Below are 21,210 nucleotides of genomic sequence, written 5' to 3' on the forward strand. Positions count from 1 at the left end.
AGGATTCAACATTGTTCAACCATTAAAGAAGAGCCACCATAAAAACAAGACTATCTATGAATAAGTGAATCACCAAAGCAATTCAGAAATTCAGAAATCCTTATAAGGAGCAGGTATTTAATATGGGATGACTGAGGAAACTATTCCTCTTTCAATTATTGCAGAAATTTAAAAAAGAAACATTATTCAAGAGGTGAAGATCCTCTGAAATTTTGTCTCTCCATTTCTTAGGTTCTTTTCAGTTCTTTTTGCCCACCCCTGCATTTGAGTCTGAAGTTACAGTGAAAGAGAAAAGCCCTATAAAATAAAATGAACCAGCGTCTGATACATAACCGTACAATTTAGGTGTAAGTGAAATAAAAAGATGGGAGGAAGAGTGTTAGAAATGCAAATAGCGGGAAAGCAAGGCCATCACTGTGAATGACTTACGGAGGAGATGAAATGTAACGAGCCCCATTGAACAGTAATAACTCAGGAGAAGGTTTTGCTATCGTTTCGATCACACTAATGATGTGGTCTCCTGGACCGTAATAGTTCCAAGGGTTTCCTTTGTCCCGCTTCTTCAAAGTCAGGGGACATTTCTTTCTGAAACCTCCACAGTTTCTGTGGATGAGAACCAGCAGCATCATAGGAAGCAGAAGCAGGAGGTCCATTTCTCCTTGGCCTGAATCAGCCACTTCCCTCTTTCTAAACCTCAAGAATTTCGAAGAATTCAAAGCACTCTCAGAAGATGGAGATACCAGTGGCTTTCCTGGTTTAGACAGAGACAACTGAGCTTCTCAAGAAAAGGAGAGAAGGGTACAGTCGAGTGCACAATCTCTGCCTGTCCTAAATCTTGTGAAAACACCCAACATAACTAGAAGTATTTATCCTTTTCTGGTGCAAGATTACTTGTTGCTTAGGTCTGAGTTTACATCAAAGGAAGCCACTGGAAAAGTATCAAACAAGGTCTCAAAGTACAGTCGAGTGCACAATCTCTGCCTGTCCTAAATCTTGTGAAAACACCCAACATAACTAGAAGTATTTATCCTTTTCTGGTGCAAGATTACATGTTGCTTAGGTCTGGGTTTACATCAAAGGCAGCCACTGGAGAAGTATCAGACAAGGTCTCAAAGTACAGGATGGTGATAATTGCAGGGAGAAGCAACTTCTCTGGGGACCTTGAACTTCTTCCAGGACTCCATGTGCAGAGGGGCAGCTGGGGAATTGCATGTTACTACAAAAATCATAGGAATCACCCTAAGGGCAAAATTGTGCAGTGGTTGTAGCCTTCCTACTGGGATATGTTAGGAAATAAATGTTAAAAGTTCAAGCCCAGGTGAAAGAACATCTTCTCTTCTGTGCATTCCATTATTAACTGAGATAACTGGATAAGATGACCCTCCATGCTTTGGGTTTGATACTCTTTTATGCTGAGTGATGAGGGTGGAATGGAGGTTATGTATCCATCCTTCCCCTATTTGACATCTCTATGGCCTTTGATACTACTAATCATGGTATCACCTGAAGATACCCGTAAGACCACATGTAGTGTTACTTACACTTTATAATGTCTTGGTAGGACCACACTTGGAATATTGCATCCAGTTTTGGTCACCGTGATATAAAAAAGGTGATGAGACTCTAGAAAAAATGCAGAGAACAGAAACAAAGATGATGAGTGGAATGGAGGCTAAAACATACGATGAATAGTTGCAGGAATTGGATATGTCGAGTTTAATGAAAAGAAGACCTGGAGTGACATGATCGCAATGGCCAATATCCAAACATGTCAATGTTTCAACAGTGTGGCACCAGAGTGTCATACATTTTAATACAAATAAAATAGTATTGATCATATTTGTTTCATTTAACAAGCTTATATAATCCTTGTAATAATACAAATCTGTTTATTAAATTATTATTGAATCATTCAATATTTCAATATGTCATTTCTATGCTATGCTTGGAAGAGCCGAGGTGGCGCAGTGGTTAAATGCAGCACTGCAGGCTACTTCAGCTGACTGCAGTTCTGCAGTTCAGCTGTTCAAATTTCACCGGCTCAGGGTTGACTCAGCCTTCCATCCTTCCGAGGTGGGTAAAATGAGAACCCAGACTGTGGGGGTGATATGCTAATTCTAAACCGCTTAGAGAGGGCTGAAAGCCCTATGAAGTGGTATATAAGTCTAACTGCTATTGCTATCATACCTTTTAATACAAATAATATATTATTAATCATATTTATTATGTTTAACAAGCTTATATAATTCTAATAATAGTACAAACATTTATGCTAAATTTAAATATTCCATCATTTGCTTGTTCAACTTATTTAGTTATTCAATATTTCAATATGTTACGTTTATGTTCATCATCATATTCTGCATGCCATACATTTTAGCACTTAGCACTAGCAATAGCATTTAGTCTTATATACCGACTGCTTCATAATGCTTTTACAGCCTTCTCTAAGTGGTTTACAGAGTCAGCATATTGCCCCCAACAATTTAATAAAGCATTTTAGTCATGTTTGTTACATTTAGGAAACACACCAATTCATATTGAATTATAATCTTTCAGAATTGTATTTTATTTTTAAACAAATAAACATAAACAAACATAAAACATAAAACCATCCTCCAGTTACATACAGTGTGTCGATTTGTTACAAAACTTTTATGTTCCCTCACCAAGGTCTTCACCTACAATTTATATAGAATCTCATATTATCAATCTAATATATATGCATACAATTATTATCATTATTAAACATTTATCTGACTACAACCATCATTACTTCCTTTTATGTGAGATATTCTAAGTTTAGAATAAATTTACATTATGGCATTTCATCACATCATCCCAAAATCATCCAGTAATATTACATCTTTATACTGTATTCTGTATAAAATTGTTTATCTTTGGTTACAAAACTTTTATGCATCCTCTCCATAGTCCTCACTTACAATTTATGTAAAATTTCATATTATCAATCTTGTATATATATATATGTATACATACATTATTATCATTGTTAATCATTTATATGATTATAACTATTATTATTTCATTTTATGCATAATATTCTAAGTTTAAATAAATTTAAATTAATTTTTATTATAACATTTCACTGCATCATCCTGTACCCATCCAATAGTAGTACAATCTTATATCTCTTGCCATTTGTACTATTTGTGTTCTAATTGTTTTGGTAGATCTTATATCTTGGCAACTTGTTTTTCACTGCACTCGAAACCCCTTGTCTGTTCCTTCCATCAGCTTCCCTTTGGTTATCATCGATGCTTCTTCCAGAATTTCTATCATTACTTCTGTCAAATTTTCTCCCTTTTCTCCTGGAATCTGAGATAAAATTCTGATCTATCGCTTCAACCAAATGGAATTGAGGGGCTTTCTTTACTAAGGGACCTACCTGGGACAGATCTGACAGTGGGTCACTGTTGTTGTTGGGACATGTCAAGATATGGTTTTTGGAGAGTGATGACTAAAAAACACAGACACGGGACTCTAAATTTCATTATTCTTATATTGATTATTTTAATTCCTTCATTACAACCTTAATTATCATATTAAAAAGAAGAATACAAATAATCATTGCAATAAAAAAAATGAAATATATGCCTAAGAAACAATTTTGCTATCAGTTCCCTACTTTTATCATTAGATGTTCCTTAGTGTTTAGATCCGGTCTTAGGATGATAATGTAGCACTTGGGGAAGAAGATGCAGCCCAGCAGTCCAGCACCGGAGGCCAAGATGCAGAAGACCTGCACAGCCACCATATATTTCCCTTTGGTGCTCAAATAGGTGGGCAGGAAGGAGATCCAAACACTGCAGAAGATCAGCATGCTGAAGGTGATCAGCTTGGCTTCATTGAAGGCCCCAGGCAGGTTTCTGGCCAGGGAAGCCACTATAAAGCAAATGGCAGCTAGGAAACCCATGTAGCCAAGGACAACATAAAACATGGTAACAGATCCTTCATTGCACTGAAGGACAATCTGTTGAGGCTGGGAGTGAAGGTCATAGTCAGGAAATGGGGGAGAAACTCCCAGCCAGATGGAGCAGATGATTATTTGGATAGAGGAACAAGAAAGGATGAGGGAGTTGGCCAAGCTCTTCCCCAACCATCTTCTCACCCTGTTTCCTGGTTTTGTGGCCAGGAAAGCCAGCACCACTGTTATTGTTTTGGCCAACACAGAAGACACGGCTACTGAGAAGACAATGCTGAACACTGTTTGTCGGAGAAGACAGGTGGCTTTCCTTGGTCGTCCAATGAAGAGTAAGGAGGACAAGAAGCAAAACAAGAGTGATATCAAGAGGATGTAGGAGAGGTCTCGGTTGTTGGCTTTGACAATGGGAGTTTTTAGGTAGTTAATGAATATGATTAAAACAAAGATGGCAACTAGGAACAAAAGTAGGGCAAAGGAGACAAGGATAATGCTCAAATGTTCTTCATGGGACAGGAAGGAGATTCTTTTGGGGATACATTGAATTCGGTTCTCAGTTGGATATTGATCATCTGGGCATTTGGTGCATTTTTCAGTATCTGAGAAAATAGAAAGTCATATTTCTTTTAGAGTTTTTCACATTTCAAGAAAGACTTGGTTAGATGACAGCTGATACTGAAAGCCAGTAAAATCCAAATTAATCTGTAAAAAAAAAGAGTCTGTACATAAAGATAAACATGCACAATTACAGTATATATGATTATATAATGAACTACAAAATAATACCCCAAAGAGAAATACCTGGCACTACACTATCTTTCATTATGTCCACCCATATTTTCTTTCTTTTTTTATTTCAAGTTTTTTATTTTATGTTTGTACATATCAATTAGTGAATGATGTGATACCTTGGTATCGTGCGTTTCAATACAAATAAGCATAATATTATTACTCATGGTTATTACATTTCATTTTCATTGTTTCATGTTGTTTACACATACCTTTTACTATCACCCTTCAGTTCTAAATCTCCTTTTTGTTCTTTTATATATCTCTTTCTCTTTCTCTTTCTCTTTATCTTTCTCTTTCTCTTTCTCTTTCTCTTTCTCTTTCTCTTTCTCTTTCTCTTTCTCTTTCTCTTTCTCTTTCTTTCTCTTTTTCTCTTTCTCTTTCTCTTTCTCTTTCTTTCTCTTTCTCTTTTGCTTTCTCTATTTCTATCTCTATCTCTATCTCTATCTCTATCTCTATCTATATATATCTATCTCTATCTCTATATCTATATCTATATCATCTATATCTACTGTATATCTATATCTATTTATCTATATTCAAATATTCTTCCTTTCTTTCTTTCACCTATTTTGCTATTCACATTTCCATTTTTTAGCTCTTCACATCTATTTTTGTTAAAGCTTCATCCTTCCGAGGTGGCACAGTGGTTAGAGTGCAGTACTGCAGGCCACTTCAGCTGACTGCTATCTGCAGTGCGGCGGTTCAAATCTCACCGGTTCAAGGTTGACTCAGCCTTCCATCATTCGGAGGTGGGTGAAATGAGGACCCAGACTGTGGGGGCGATATGCTGACTCTGTAAACCGCTTAGAGAGGGCTGAAAGCCCTATGAAGCGTTATATAAGTCTAACTGCTATTGCTATTGCTTCCTTCTTTCATTACTCAATATCTCAATATATACTTCTACCACCAATCACAATCATATAACTATTTAAAGTACCTCTATTCATGTTCTTCCCAATCCTCCAATCCATATAATTCTACTGTTAACAGACATGTTTACATTAAAATATATTCTTTCATCATCTAATCACCCATTGTTTAATTCTAGCATTTCACTGCTAACCATATTTCTATGCATGTTTAATAATGTCCACCCACATTTTCAACCCCCTCTGTCCTCCCAATGCCTATGGGAAGAGTCATTTCTCTGGAAGGTTAGAAGGGTAGGTGGTCTGTCAGATCTTAACAGAGGAGGGACTGCAACAAAAAAGACAGATTTAGGGAAATGTTTTAGGGAATGGACCTGAAGGATGCCATTTCCTATTCGCTGTAATGAGATGAGCAGATAACCTCAAGGAGAGGAAATCCCACCAAAACCCTGGGTTCTATGCCATGCAGAGCTTTAAAGATGAATTTATTTGCACATGGGGAAAAAATTGGGTGCCTGTGCAGCACACACAACAGGGGTGTGTAATATTGTAGAATGTAGGGAAATCTGTTGTGACTCAACAGAAGCTTGCTGTGAGTTCCGTTGGGATGCATGAATAATGAGCAGCTGTTGCTCGTTAGGGTCGTCTTCTGCAGATAAAAGACGGATGGTGCCACGCCTTGGTGGCAGAAGTTAACGTCCTCCGTCGTGTGTGGTTCATCGTTTCGAGATTCAAAGAGCCACTTGGATACGTGATTTGCTTTCTGTAAACCTGATTCAAAGAGGACCTTGGATAAGTGATTTGCTTTCTGTAAACTTGGTGTGCTGTAAGAGCTTTTTGTTTTTGTTTTTGCTGTGTAACTTTTTGCCAGAGACTTTATCTATGTTTATTTTTGGGCTCACCGCCAGCTTGAGCCAGGACTGATAAAGATATTTCCTTTGAAGTTCTGTCTGACTGTCATTTGTGAACGAGCGAAGAGGGCGGTCAGAACAGGAACCCAGCAGTGGTGTGTGTGCCATTGCATTCCAAGCTATTTATGTGCAGAAATAAAGTATTGGATCCCAGGTACTTCTCTCGGCATGGGCTGTGGCCAATAAACAAACCCCAAAGGGAGAGTCGCTCCAACTGTTGAAGCCTTTTGAAAAATCACTTAAAACGTGTTTCTTTCAATTGGCCCGATGGTCCTCTGGTAACAAGTAGCTTGTGTGCTGATGATGTCTTGGTGTAATCCCTTCTAGCAATCTTGTTTATTTTTTTTAAAAAAAATGTCATGGTTTTAATCTCATTTTGTGTTGTGGCCCAGCAGGAGCCGTTGGAGCTGCCACCAGACTCCGACAGCAAGGGGCCCTATGAGTCGACTTTGGAGGATGTGGAGGACCCTGGACAGGGTTCCAAATCCGATCAGGGTGCAGAGAGGCTGGTTGGCCACCAGGAGGCGCCTGAGCCTTGGACCAGTGGGGAGGAGACAAGGGAGTGTGATCCTGACATCAGCAGTGAGTTGTTCCTGGATTCACGGCACCGAAGAGGTAATAGGCGTCAGGAACAGTTGCGCAGTTACAGGAGGTAATTGCACTCAGCTGCTGGTAATTAGGCTCCTCTCCAGACTATAAAAGAACTGCTTGTGCAGACGCCCCTTTTGCAGAAGTTAACGCAGGAACTAATGTTGGAGAACATTATTATGAGCTTGGCAGGCTGGATTGCTGCCACGGCTTATCTGTGCTGGATTGCTGCCCAAGCTTGTCTGTGCCGGTTTGCTGCCAAGGACCAGTCTGTCTGTTAATTAAATGCTGTAACTTATCTTTGGCTCGGAGTGTGTTGGTGTGGGACGAGGGGGGTCAGAACATTTTGTAATACATTTTCTTCTTGATTTTATTGTGTGTCACCCTGAGTCACTTTGTGTGATAAACAAAATTTTAAAAAATATGTAAACAAAAAGGTTAATTCCTGATATAATTCAAGACTGAAACATTTAAAGGGTTTGAAAATGAGACGATAATGCAAAATATTTTGATTGTAGATTTGCTAACAGTTTTAAAAACTGAATGAGCTCCACAATGATATAAAAGTGGTCTTTTTTTTTAAAAAAAAGTCCCCTTTCTCCTTCCTTTATCTCAGGTGTTCTTCTTTTTAATCTGTATAGTGGAATTAAAAGGATGAAAGGATTTTTTTCATAGGGAAATAGAACAGAACAGAACAGAATAGAATAAAAGAGTTGAAAGGGACCTTGGAGGTCTTCTAGTCCACCTCCCTGCTTAGGGTACCACTTCAGACAAATCGTTATCCAACATGGTACCTTGCTCACTAGTAGTAACTGTGAGAGGGATCTTGGAGTCCTTGTGGACAACCATTTAAATATGAGCCAGCAGTGAGCAGCAGCTGCCAAAAAAGCCAACACAATTCTAGGCTGCATAAATAGAGGGATAGAATCAAGATCACGTAAAGGGTTAATACCACTTTATAATGCCTTGACCACACTTGGAATACTGCATTCAGTTTTGGTCGCCACGATGTAGAAAAGATATGGAGACTCTAGAAAGAGTGCAGAGAAGAGCAACAAAGGTGATTAGGGGACTGGAGACTAAAACATATGAAGAACGGTTGCAGGAACGAGTATATCTAATTTAAGAGAAAGAAGGACTAGGGGAGACATGATAGCAGTGTTCCAATATCTCAGGGGTTGCCACAAAGAAGAGGGAGTCAAACTATTCTCCAAGACACCTGAGGGTAGAACAAGAAGCAGTGGGTGGAAACTAATCAAGGAGAGAAGCAACTTAGAACTGAGGAGAAATTTCCTGACAGTTACAACAATAAATCAATGGAACAACGTGCCTCCAGAAGTTGTGAATGCCCCAACACTGCAAGTCTTTAAGAAGATGTTGGATAGCCATCTGTCTGAAACAGTATAGGGTTTCCTGCCTAGGCAGGGGGTTGGACTAGAAGACCTCCAAGGTACCTTCCAACTCTGCTATTGTATTGTATTATTGTATTGTATCTTCTTAAAAACATCCAGAGTTGGAGCATTCACAACTTCTAGAGGCAAGTTGTTCTACTGATTATTTGTTCTAACTATCAGGAAATTTCTCCTTAGTTCTAAGTTGCTTCTCTCCTTGATTAGTTTCCACCCAGGTGCTTGACTTCTTCTTCTTTGTGGCAGCCCCTGAGATATTGGAACACTGCTATCATGTCCCCCGTCCCCCCCAGTCTTTCCAGTCCTACAGATGGAATCTTTTCTTTTTCTTTTCTTTCCTTTTCCATTCTTTCTTCCTTTTCTTTTCTTTTCATTTTTTGGTGCTGTAATTCTTTCTATTTCACCATTTAATAATAAAAAAATCAGAAACATGAGAAGGAGTGGGAAGGCCAAGTAGCAATCCTACTAAGGAATCCGTTATCGTGATTATACTGAACCTGGGATTATTGAAATGTGCTACAAATAATATTTATGTTTATCTCTTAAACTATAACATAGACAATTAGAGCACTGGAGAAAAAAGAGGCAGATTTATTCCTAATATTGGAGAGGGAGAGAGGGAGAGGGAGAGGGGGAGAGATGTATCTTTAGCCCTTAAGGAAAATTTGATATGGGTGAGGAAGATCTATTGACCTTTAATGATACCTCATATTTTTTTTAAAAAATTAACTATTGCCAAGAGGACAACATTGAAGGACAATTTCAAATTGACAAGTAGAAGAGAGGTTTATTCTGATCCACCATTTCTTTATATCCCATCTTACCTTATCCTTCCAAATCTTTTTCTTATTCTGCCCATAATGAAAGAAATTAGGCAACTTGAAAATAAACAAGAACAAAATAACCAAGCATAGCAGTGCTTTCAAATGTTCTGGATGAATCTAGTCTTCTTTCCTATGGTGTCACCCACCTTCTTGGATGGAGATGGTCCCCTCTGGACAAGGGGAACAGTCATAGCAGCAAACTGGCTCACCTTCCCGAGTCTGTTTGAAAAATCCAGGATGACAGTTTTCTACACATTTGGACTGAGGCAGAGGCTAAGCCGAAAAACAAGGAATGCCAAATGAAATATGTTAGCATTCAGGAAAAACTGTGCTCAAAAGTAATGTTAGCTAAGTAGCCTACAGGATTCCCTTTGATAAATAGGAAATCTCTAACAAGTTCCCAAAAATTGCAGGAGATATAACTACCAACATTTTTAGATTTTTAATTATTTGCTTCTGGTATATCTCATTGCAATAAAGGAGTTTCCTCTTAATAAATTCTAGGAGAATAGAATAGAATAGAATAGAATAGAATAGAATAGAATAGAATAGAAAGAATTCCTTATTGGCCAAGTGGGATTGGACACACAAGGAATTTGTCTTTGGTGCATATGCTCTCAGAGAAAAACATTTAATCTGTTAGGCCTGCAGCCATATTTTCTTGTGGATCTTAGGCCTGCCACACTTTTCTATTATTCTACTATGCATTTTCTATTGTGGGAAAATGGGAGGGGGGATTGTACGGAGTTAGATGGTATGTAGTTATAACAAAATTCTTTCTAGAAAGCCAAGGCCATCCTTTGTCTCTGCACCTCTGCACCTGACCAGAACTGGATGGGTGGAATCTGCCAGCATGGCAGTGGAAGATTGGACAGTGTGATGGACGTGTGGGTGTGGGGGCAAGATCTTGAACTTTCAACTGGGTGGAAAACGGGAAGCCTTCAGATTCGGGTTTTCCCAGATGTGCCAACCCATGGTCCAATCTTCCACTGCCATGTTGGCAGCTTCCACCCATCCAGTTCTGGCCAGGTGCAGAGACAAAGGATGACCTTGGTTTTCTAGAAGAAATGTTCTTATGGCTACATATCACCCAACTCTGTATAATCCTCCCTCCCATTTTCCTACAATAGAAAATGAGTAGTAGAAAGTATGGCAGGCCTGAAGTCCGAAAAGAAAAGATGGTTTGTAGGCCTGACAGATTGTTCTATTCCAGTAGAGATATTGAATTCTTGACATCATGATATTCAAAAATAATCACCCCAAATCTCATTTTAGTCATAGCTGAGTCAGCTTAAATCAGTGTTCCATATTATAACATTTAAAAGACACCTTGGACTATAGTACAGTACTCCAAGCTTTACAAGCAGTCTAAGAAAACTATAAGTGTTCTACTCTCCACATTCAAATCTCAGTGAAGATCATCCTTCTTGGTGATTAGGTTTCACCCACTTGAAATGAGTCCTAAAAGATACCAATATTTTTCTCACCTTATTCCACAATTTTAGTTGTGAAAGAACATCTTCGTTGATCAAAAGTCTCTCTCTTTCAAAACTCCCTAAGTACTTTAAGATGGTATTCTTCTTCGGGGAAATCACCCAGCTCAAGATATTTACATCTGCTATCAGCTCTCCATTTAGGTTCAAGTACATTTTCATCTCAGAAAGATTGCAAAATTTATTATTCTGAAGAAATGGATGAAGCTAGAATGGAAATTTTAGGAATTTTAAATGAAGCTTTAATATATTATCCTATATACTTTTTTCACATTTGAATCTGTCTAATACGGTTGTCTAAATTGGAAATATTCTTGTTGGGGGAACAAATGTTACCATTTATAGTATTAAAGGGGGAAAAGATTTAAAAAATGCAATCATATTGACTAAGTTTATATTGACAAATATAATTTGTCAATTATATTAAACATTCTAGAGCAGGTCACAGCTAAATTGAATAAATAAACTCTTCTTAAGAAAATTCTTAAACTCATTGAAAGTAACGGTGTGATTACCAGAAAGAAAAGAAATAAAGATTCAGCAAATTTTTCCAATTTTATATTGACAGGACAAATAATTGATACAATTTGTCAGTTATATGGAGCATTCAAGAACAGGTCAAAGGTACTCAAACAAACAAACAGATTATTCATTCTTTCAAAATTTGGTAGGCTAATATTTTGCCATGTAGACCAGATGGGGAATGCTACTAGGTGAGCTAATTCTATTTTATTGTAATGCTACATTAAAAGTATCCTGCAAGTGTGAAAGTACAAATCTCCCACCAATGCTTTTTAAAGCCTGAAAATGTTCAGATCCATTCTTAATTTTTTTCTCTACTGTTAGAGAAAAACAGTAGATACCACTTTTATTTATCTATTATTTATCTATTATCTATCTATCTATCTATCTATCTATCTATCTATCTATCTATCTATCTATCTATCTATCTATCATCTATTTATCTAGTTATTTCGCCAATCATGTATCAGATAACATATATAAGTATACACATGGAATGGATACGAATAAAAAAGAACAGGGACAGTAGACACACTGGTGTGCATATGCATGCCTCTTACAGACCTGTTAGGAATCCCACACTCAAGTAGCGCATTCCAGGCATTGACCACTCTGTTGCTGAAGTCGTATTTTCTGCAATCGAGTTTGGAGCGGTTTACCTTAAGTTTGTATCTATTGCGTGCAATGTATTGTGGTTGAAGCTGAAGTAGTCATTGACAGGTAGGACATTGTAGCAGATAATTTTATGTACTACGCTTAGGTCAGACTGAAGGCATAGTTCTAAGTTGTCTAAGCCCAAAATTTCAAGCCTGGTGGCATAAGGTATTCCGTTGCGAGGCGAGGAGTGGAGGGCTCTTCTTGTGAAATACCTCTGGACTCACTCAGTTGTGTTAATGTCCAATATGCAGTGCGGGTTCCAGATAGATGAGCTGCATTCGAGAATTGGTCTAGCAAATGTTTTGTATGATCTGCTGAGCAGTACTATATTACCAGAGGAGAAGCTCCATAAGATTAGGTTAACAACTCGCAATGCCTTTTTGGCAATGTTAGTACAGTGGGCTCTGGCCATTCTCTAGGAAACATCTCTTCCCTCAATCCCCTGAATAATTCCCACTTATAATTGCACTTTCTTATTACAGGATCAAATCTGGGTGAGACACCAGGACCAGAGCAGGGGTGGGATTCTAAGGGGTTTGGACTGGTTTGGGCAAACTGTTAGCTCCGACTATCAGCTGGCAGTGAACCAGTTTTCTCCGACTTTGAAGTGGGCCCAGCCACCCACCTCTGCATCATACCTATATTTCCTTTTCTGAAGCCCGGCAGATTTCCTTGCTGGCAATAATGCAGAAGGTGAGGTTTAGGTTTAGGAAGCAATCGCACACATGCGGAAAGTGCACGCATGAAGCAAGCACCCAACAAACTGGTGTTTACACCGGTAGGATCCAACCCCTTGACCAGAGGTTTAGTCTTTTGAGCTTTCAGACTCATCCTCAGAGAAATTCTATCTAGCAGAGTGTGGGCTTTTGGCTATTCTGTGTGTGGTATTTATATAGTGCCTGTAGCTTTTTATTTGTTGATTGGGGTATTGGGGCCTCTCTTGTTAGATTGTGGAAATGCTTGATTTAATAACTTAATTTCAGCACAGTACTCCATGAGGTCATGATTAGAAACCTAGTTAAGTGAGGGCTGGGTGGTGCAACCATTAAATGGATAAAAACTGGCTATAAAATTGTAGTCAAATAATTTTCAATGTTCCTCATAAAACTGGAAAGTTATGAATAACAATTAGTCCTCTATCATCTGTTCTACCTTTTTATTAATAAGGCAGGTAGAAGTGATGAATTTATGATGCAAGTTTAATATCATCTTGTAGACAAAGCTATTTTGATGTCTTTTTAAAAATACCAAACTCCCAGAAAAGTATTGAAGTTTTCCTGCAAACTGAATATGACTCAGCAGTGTGATAATAATGGAAAGAAGCAAATGAATCCATAAGAATCTCAGAAAACGACTGTTCTTAAGTACCACGTACCATTGCAGGCACTTTGCTTGGAAGGGACTTTGTATAAAAACTGGATCGGCTTTAAAGAAGGGCAATGAAGCCAAGGCATTAATTAAAGGAGCTGCTCTTAGCCTTGAGTCAAAACAAGAAGAAGAGCCATGTTTGTCTACAGGAAAATCGGAAAACATCTGGGAGCACTTTTCAACCTAATATAAACTTATGATTGGAAAAGGGAGGATACAACACTCTTCCAATATCTCTCATAGTTGAGATCAGATTGGTCAAACCTGTTGCACTCTTGTAGTAGAAGGAGACTGATATGGTTCCCTTTCTTTTTCTTTGGATTACGTTGGATGGATTCTTGTTGCAACCCCTTACCTGCCATGGCTGAATCCTTGAAGCTCCCAAACTCTGTTCACCCTCCTTCCTTCTCCTCCTGGATATGGAGGAATATGCCGCATTCAAAGCATAAGCCAGAGTCCTGACAACACTGTAAATACGGTGATCACCTTCAAATTTGTAACTGTTCCTTTTGTCTTTAGTCTCCAGTGGTGCTTTCTGGGTGCATCTTTTTCGGCCTTTGGCAGAAAATATGTGCTTTGAAAAAGAACAGCGAAAACACTTATGTAGGGGTGCCACCATGATAGCTGGTTGGTAAGTCTCCTCATGTCCTCTTTCCTGGATCTGAAAGTTCCAAATACTATGGACATATTGGTAAACTCTGTGACTTCTCACCGGTAATTCTCCAAAGAGCGTGATGATCCAGACTTTCCCTTCAATGGGTCCTGGCAAATTTCCAAGTGTGAAATGGACAGCAGAAATTCCATCAATCATGGTAGTATAGTCTGTAAAGGAAACAAAGACATTGACTTGCTTCCACTTAGAGAGGGCATCCTTCAAGGGTGCTATGTGTATAGTCACTGAGAATCGTTGTGATACAACAACACAAATTCCATTCTTAACAAGCACAGGAGTAAAAGTCTTCATGAAATTTTCTCCCCTCTCTGTGTCTGAAGCAAAGAGACCAATCAAGGTCCATCTGAAATGGAGAAGCAGTTGGACAATTGCTGGGTACTGGACTTCACTTTTGGGGGCCATTCGGTAGAAAAAGGGGAACTGGCTTTTATCACTCAGAGCCTCTGAAACAAATCTACAAGTGATCTGAAAAAGAAATGAAGAATGGTGTATTATATTTAGGGTCTGATGAAATTCAGAATATTACCTTTTAATGAATCCAACTTAATTCTCGTGACAATATATTATTTACTGTTGATTAGTCCTTAGCCCATATCAAGATACAGAATATAAAATAGAACAACATAAAAAGATTCTATATAAAATGGAATAAAAAACACATCAAGAAAAAGAATTAATCAAATACAAGCCTATTCATTGTGATGGATTAAGTTAAGCCTTCCATATTTAACCATTATGTCCAGCTGTTAAAATCTTTTTCCAGTAAATACCATGCTAAGATGTTTAAATATTTCCGTGTTTCAATACTTAGCATTTTGGAAGATCCATTTGTAATGACTTCTCCATTTCAATGGGTCAGCTTACTGAGGACAGCTATATCTTTATCTGTTTTGTTTGTGTGGATTTTTTTTTGGGAACAATATTTTACTTTGTTCTCTATTCACACAAGATAGCAATAGCACTTAGAATGATATACCACTTCACAGTGTTTTACAACCCTCTATAAGCAGTTTACAGAGTTAGCATATTTCCCCCAACAATCTGGGTTCTCATTTACCAACTTCAAAAGGATGGAAGGCTGTTGAAAATCGAACTGCTAAACTGCTGGTGATCAGCAGAAGTAGCCTGCAGTACTGCATTCTAACCACTGCACCACCATGGTTCTTAAATGCAGGAAAACCACTGTTCCAAATATAATTTGTACAATTCAAGAGGACTTTCATTTACATTTTGTTTTTTCTAACTGAAAAATTGCTATTGCTTTAATTTCACACCAATAAATATATGCTCTAATTTCAGACAAAGAACAAATTATCTAAATGGGTGTTCTTTGACCTTTGATGTTTTCTTGCAGACATTTCATTACCAAACAAAATAGCATCATCAGCACTAGAAGGAAGTGGGGCTTGGTCTTATTTTATGTACCAGTGCCCTGTCTATGTTGGTGGGAGCAGCCTTTGCGGTTCCTTGATTAACTGTTGTTTACTCTTAGCTTTTTTTGTCTGAGTTTGTCACCCAGTCTCAGAGAAAATTCTCTAAGTTAGTAAAGGTATTATTTGCTCTAGTGGCTCTCCATTAAGTAATCAACCATGGCTATGATTTCATTTTCCAAAGACATTTTTCTACTATTTTTAAAATGCAGAACAGATATTGCCATCTTCTATCCATCTGAGATATGGGAGCCATCATTTACATATGTAAATCAACCTGCCAATAAAGGGCCCCACCAGCCAGCATATTTCTTCAAACGATTTAACCAGTAGGAAATCCTCAGTATGGAATCTCTTTCTCTTTGAACCTTTTATGATCATGAACAGATTAGGGTAAAACTAGTTGATGTGTTAACTAATATGCTTGTAATATTTTTAATAAAATAGTCAACTAATGCTAATAGTAATAAAAACTCTGTGAGACATACTTTATATGTTTTCTCAAGAGTAGGTAAGATAATACATTGGAATTATTATTCCTTTGAGCAGAACATGTACAAGATATCAGCTTCCATCACTTCTAGATCTTTTTTTGTATAGAAGAACTTTGATTGGACACAAAGGCTTCCCTCACTATAAGAAGTGAGAAGCTGAAGCCCCCAAAGCAGGATATGGCTGCTTTGATCTTTCCCACATCCCCACTCTGGATCCCAATCCTTAGCCAGGGTCATCGTACAGGACAGCATACAGTAGAAATGTAATAAATAAATATGGATAAACAGTCATGATGATGGCCCTGGTAAGAAACAGTTCTTGAATTCAATAGAGAAGGCATGATTAGATCTATTGCTCACCCACCCCCACCCCTACCCTCCATTCACTTTACTATGTAGATATACAGAAACACAAACCTGTGGGACTTTGTAGGTGCCTACTAATGTTGATATCTGTATGGAAACTTCCCTGAGAGCTCGATCAATAATAACCAGAAGATTCTCCTTCCTTCCACAGCTGTAGTTGGGAACATTGACTTCTCCAGTAGAGAGCGTGTCCATCAAGGCATCAGAAGTGCGAAGGGTGCTCAAATAGTTGTCATGGACATTGTAGCCAAGTGTGAGATTATGCAGGAGCCAGGAATTCTTGTTGACCATTTGAATGGCGAAAACGAAGTGTAGCAGTTTTGCCAGATTAATATGTTCAGTACTATATAAATTTTCCATGTTATCACCACCAGAAACAGCAAGAACAAAATATTTTAATTTATTCCTATTTATCTCCATGAGTCTATTGAGTCTTAAACCAATATTGATCCAAAACTGTAGTCAAATGATAGTCACCCTTTACCATTTTTTTTTTTACAGTTTTGGAAGATGGGATGGGGATATTCTTTCACCAGGGTTAAGAATCACAAGCAAACCCTTATATCTAGTAGTACTAATTTTCATCTACCTAGTAAACAGCTGCTCAGCTTGATCCCCTAAGTAAAAATAATACTTGGTTTCATTTCTTGTGAAAGGAAAGTGAATTGTGGTAAAGCAAAGCCTGAACTGAAATTTGTTTGCCAAAATATCTATGTGTAACTTTCCTCCACTTTAAGTACTTCCCATAGCTGGCCACAATCGCTCAATCAATTTAAAAAAAATGTTTTTGGAATGGTCCTTTCGAGTGTGGGGCTGGTATGCAGCTGCATTCCATTCCCAGCTGTCTCTCCTTGAAGCCATGTCTTAGGAAGACACAGTAATCAGTAAAGCCTTCCACCCTCCCATACCAGTTTTCCCTCTCTCAGATTTCATGGCAGACTGATACCAAGCAATAGCAGAGTTGAGGCAAGAGGTAGCAGGATTCAATTTCATTCAACCCTTAAAATACAGTCACTATAAAAGCAAGACCATGGATGAATAAGTGAGTCACCAAAGCAATTCAATAATCAAATCATCCTTATTCCTATAAGGAGCAGTCATTTAGTATAGGATGGCAGAGACAACTATTCCTCTTTCAATTATTACATGAAATTGAAAAAAAAAACATTATTCAAGGGGTGAAGTCAGTACTGGAAGAGGAGAAGATCCTCTGGACTTCTGTCTCTCCATTTCTCTGGTTCTTTTCAGAATTTTTTTTCTGCCCATCTCTGCATTTGAGTCTCATAGAAGTTATGGTAAAAGAGAAGAGCCCTGTAAATCAAAGCCAACCAGGATCTGATACATAACCCTACAATTTAGGAATAATTGAAATAAAAAGATGGGAGGAAGAGTTAGAAATGCAAACAGAGAAGAAGCAAGTCCATCACAGTGAATGACTTACGGAGGAGATGAAATGTAACGAGCCCCGTTGAACAGTAATAGCTCAGGAGAAGGCTTTGCTACACTTTCGATCACACTAATGATGTGGTCTCCTGGCCCGTAATAGTTCCAAGGGTTTCCTTTCTCCCGCTTCTTCAAAGTCAGGGGACATTTCTTTCTGAGCCCTCCAAAGTTTCTTTGCATCAGAACCAGCAGCAGCATCGGAAGCAGAAGGCAGAGGTCCATTTCTCCTTGGCCTGAATCAGAGACTTCTCTATTTCTAAACCTCAAGAAGCTACAAGATTGAAATGCGGGTTTAGACAGAGACAAACTGAGCTTCACAATAAAAGGAGAGAAAGGTACATTCAAGTGCACATCCTCTGCCTGTCCTAAATCTTGTGAAAACACCCAACATAACTAGAAGTATTTATCCTTTTCTGGTGCAAGGTTACTTCCATGTTGCATCAATCTGGGTTTACATCAAAGGAAGCCACTGGAGAAGTATCAGACAAGGTCTCCAAGTACAGGATGGTGATAATTACAGAGAGAGAAGAAACTTCTCTGGGGACCTTGAACTTCTTCTAGCACTCCATGTGCAGAGGGGCAGTTGGGGAACTGCATGTTACTACAAAATCACAGGAATAGCCCCGAGGGCAGAATTGTGGAGTGGTCGTGGCCCTTCCTACTGGGACATGTTAGAAAACAAATGTTAAGAGTTCAACCTTAGGTGAAAGTGTTATGATATTCTTCGGGATGACATCTTCTCTTCTATGCATTTCTTAATTAACTGAGACAACTGGATAAGGTGGCATTCCATGCTTTGTTTTTGATACTTTCTGTAAGGACCTGCCTCTCCTCCTTTCCCAAGAAAGTATAGACTCTTGAAAATGTCATATTTCCGAATCTTTTATTGAAAGGAAGTGATAGCAGGACATTTGAAGCAGATTCTTAATGCCTTCCAAACTATACAGTTAGAAAAAGGGCTGTAGAATCTCCTCCCTCCTCTCTATTGGGACATGTTAGGAAATGAATGTTGAGGGATAAGAAGAAAAAACAATGTATCCAGCCTCCAGCCTCTAAGTGGCAATGTAACTGCTTTCCTCCTGTTGTTACAAACCTCTTTATAATCCTTCTTATTATCTTCTTTATATTCCAAGCTTAAGAAAGAAAAACCCTTAAATGGAGATCAAAAACAATCCAATCAATCAAATCAAGCATTATAAAAAAGGAGAATTTTAATCCATAGGTATAAGCAAAAGTGAAAAAAGAAGAAGAAAGAATTAATCCATTCAGTTTACAAAATAGGGAGCCCCTGCAAAAGTTCCATTTGTGAAAAAAAATTAGAAACTGGATAACACACTAAGTTCAATGTAGATCAATCTCGCCACCTACAGTCTTCTGTCTTCAAAATTAACTTAACTTATTTTTTTTTCTTGGGTAGTCTCTTCCAATAATAATAAAAGTTCCTCACCAATTTGACACACTTTCTCTTTCCGCTTTCTTCCTGTTCCAGAGCTGTCCCAACTTCAGTAGCTTCATTAGCTGTGTTTCTGTCGCAGGAAAAAAAAGGGGCTATTCCTGGATCTTTCAGGTGCTTTGCAATATCCCTGAGATCAGCAGGAGGTGCCCTTCTCAATCACCGTCTCTGTGGGACAGTTTAGGTCCAAATGGACCATCCAGCGGCAGAAATTCAACTGCGATCTTGGAGTACCAAGATCACATGTTGTGCCATCACGACGTCAGCTCTCCTCTCTCTTGGCTAGTTTCTAAAATATCTACTCTTGTCCCTATCTCTCTCCCATAAGACTCTTCCTGGTTCTCTGGTTTCTTTTTTAATTCCCTTGAAATACTCTCCCCTGGCTTATGTCATCAATCCTTATTATTTTTGTTATTATCTCCTCCTTATCATCTTGTTTGATTTGTTTTGTTTGTTCTATTTTTTCATCTACTCTTTCAGTTAGCTCATCCTCTTCCTGGGCATCTTGATCATTCATTGTCCTTTGTGTTATATTTCCAAGATTTTTGAAGTATGTTATTCTTTTTTTGTCAGCAGATGGTACTCTTAGATTGGATGTCAATATTAACCACTATTTCAATTTTCCCACAATGGAAAAATAAGGTTGATTTTTAAGTAGATAATCCCAGCATTTCAAAATGCTTATCCAAAGCATTTTGACTAACCAGTTTTAAAATCCGATTTTCTGTATTTTAATGATTTTTGCAATTTTTGCAATTCGCAATTTAATGAGTTTATATGCCGCCCAATCCCGAAGGACTCCAGTCGGCTTACAAATATGAAATGAAATAAAATAACACATAGGGGGAAAGAACAAAAACAGTTTAAAAAACACAACATACATTTGGCTTATCTGGGGGTTTGGACCTGATTTAAAATCAGCAACCCCAGGCCTGTCAGAACAGCCAGGTTTTGGTGGCTTTTTGGAAGGCCACGAGAGTGGGGAGGGTCCGGATCACTGCTGGTAATGCGTTCCACAGAGCTGGAGCAGCTACAGAAAAGGCTCTCCCCCGAGTGGTCGCCAGCCGACATTGTCGGGTCGACGGCACCCAGAGGAGGCCTAGCCTGTGGGTTCTAATCGGACGTTGGGAGGTGTGTAGCAGGAGATGGTCTCTCAGATATCCAGGTCCAATGCCATGTAGGGCTTTAAAGGTAATCACCAGCACTTTGTAGCGCATCCGGAGACCAATAGGGAGCCAGTGCAGCTCGCAGAGGATAGCCGCTCACGCGGCTGCATTCTGGACCAACTGTAGTCTCCGAACAGTCTTCAAGGGCAGCCCCATGTAGAGTGCATTGCAGTAATCGAGGCTTGAGGTGACGAGGGCATGAGTAACCATTTGAAGTGCCTCCCAGTCCAGATAGGGCCGCAACTGGTGCACCAGGTGAACCTGGGGCAAAAGCCCCCCTGGTCACAGCTGACAAATGGTGTTCTAAAGTCAGCTGCGGATCCAGGAGGACACCCAAGTTGCGGGCCCTCTCTGAGGGGTGCAAACTTTCACCCCCCAGGCTAATTGATGGAAAATCTGGACTGTCCTTGGGAGGAAACATCAATAGCCACTCGGTCTTGTCTGGATTGAGTGCCAGCTTGTTTACTCCCATCCAGACCCTAACAGCCTCCACGCACTGGCACATCACTTCCACTCCTTCGCTGAGTTGGCACGGGGCGGACAGATACAATTGAGTATCGTCCACATATTGGTGGTACTTAATCCCGTGCTGGCAAATGATCTCACACAGCGGCTTCATGTTTTCTGTCTTTTTCACTTTAATTCTTTTTCCTTCTGTCCTTAGATGGTCATCTGACTTCCCAGCTTCATGGCAGCCATTTAGACTGCCTCTTCTCCTCGTCCTGGCATTTCGTTTTTATTGCCTAAATGTAGAACCTTACTTTTTTCACCATTGAATTTCATTTTGTTAGATAGTGCCCAATGTTCAA

The 21,210-nt window shown here is 38.9% G+C and overlaps 1 protein-coding gene across 1 annotated transcript; it reads right to left on the reverse strand.

Annotated features, from left to right (window-relative positions):
* Nucleotides 1-3,637: 3,637 nt before the first annotated feature.
* LOC148047274 (vomeronasal type-2 receptor 26-like) lies at nt 3,638-14,340 on the reverse strand. The gene is made up of 4 exons (XM_087708023.1): nt 13,732-14,340; nt 10,824-11,036; nt 9,483-9,609; nt 3,638-4,542 (listed from the first exon to the last, which is right to left on the reverse strand). The coding sequence occupies exons 1-4, from the start codon at nt 14,338-14,340 to the stop codon at nt 3,638-3,640; spliced, it is 1,854 nt and encodes a 617-aa protein (XP_087564149.1).
* Between the last annotated feature and the right edge of the window lie 6,870 nt (nt 14,341-21,210).

The sequence above is a fragment of the Thamnophis sirtalis genome, unplaced genomic scaffold, assembly GCF_051295495.1.
Source record: "Thamnophis sirtalis isolate CommonGarterSnake01/CBP01778 unplaced genomic scaffold, rThaSir2_p1.2 scaffold_3, whole genome shotgun sequence".
NCBI classification, from domain to species: domain Eukaryota; kingdom Metazoa; phylum Chordata; class Lepidosauria; order Squamata; family Natricidae; genus Thamnophis; species Thamnophis sirtalis.

Bases quoted from the DNA above. Each gene is read 5' to 3' on its own strand.
- LOC148047274 (XM_087708023.1), bottom strand. From the start codon at position 14,340: ATGAAGACTTTTACTCCTGTGCTTGTTAAGAATGGAATTTGTGTTGTT. The intron at 9,610-10,823 runs GTGAGAAAAATA...TTTTCGGCTTAG, and splicing joins AACTAAAATTGTGGAATAAG to CCTCTGCCTCAGTCCAAATG. The intron at 4,543-9,482 runs GTGGGTGACACC...CTATTTTCTCAG, and splicing joins GACCATCTCCATCCAAGAAG to ATACTGAAAAATGCACCAAA.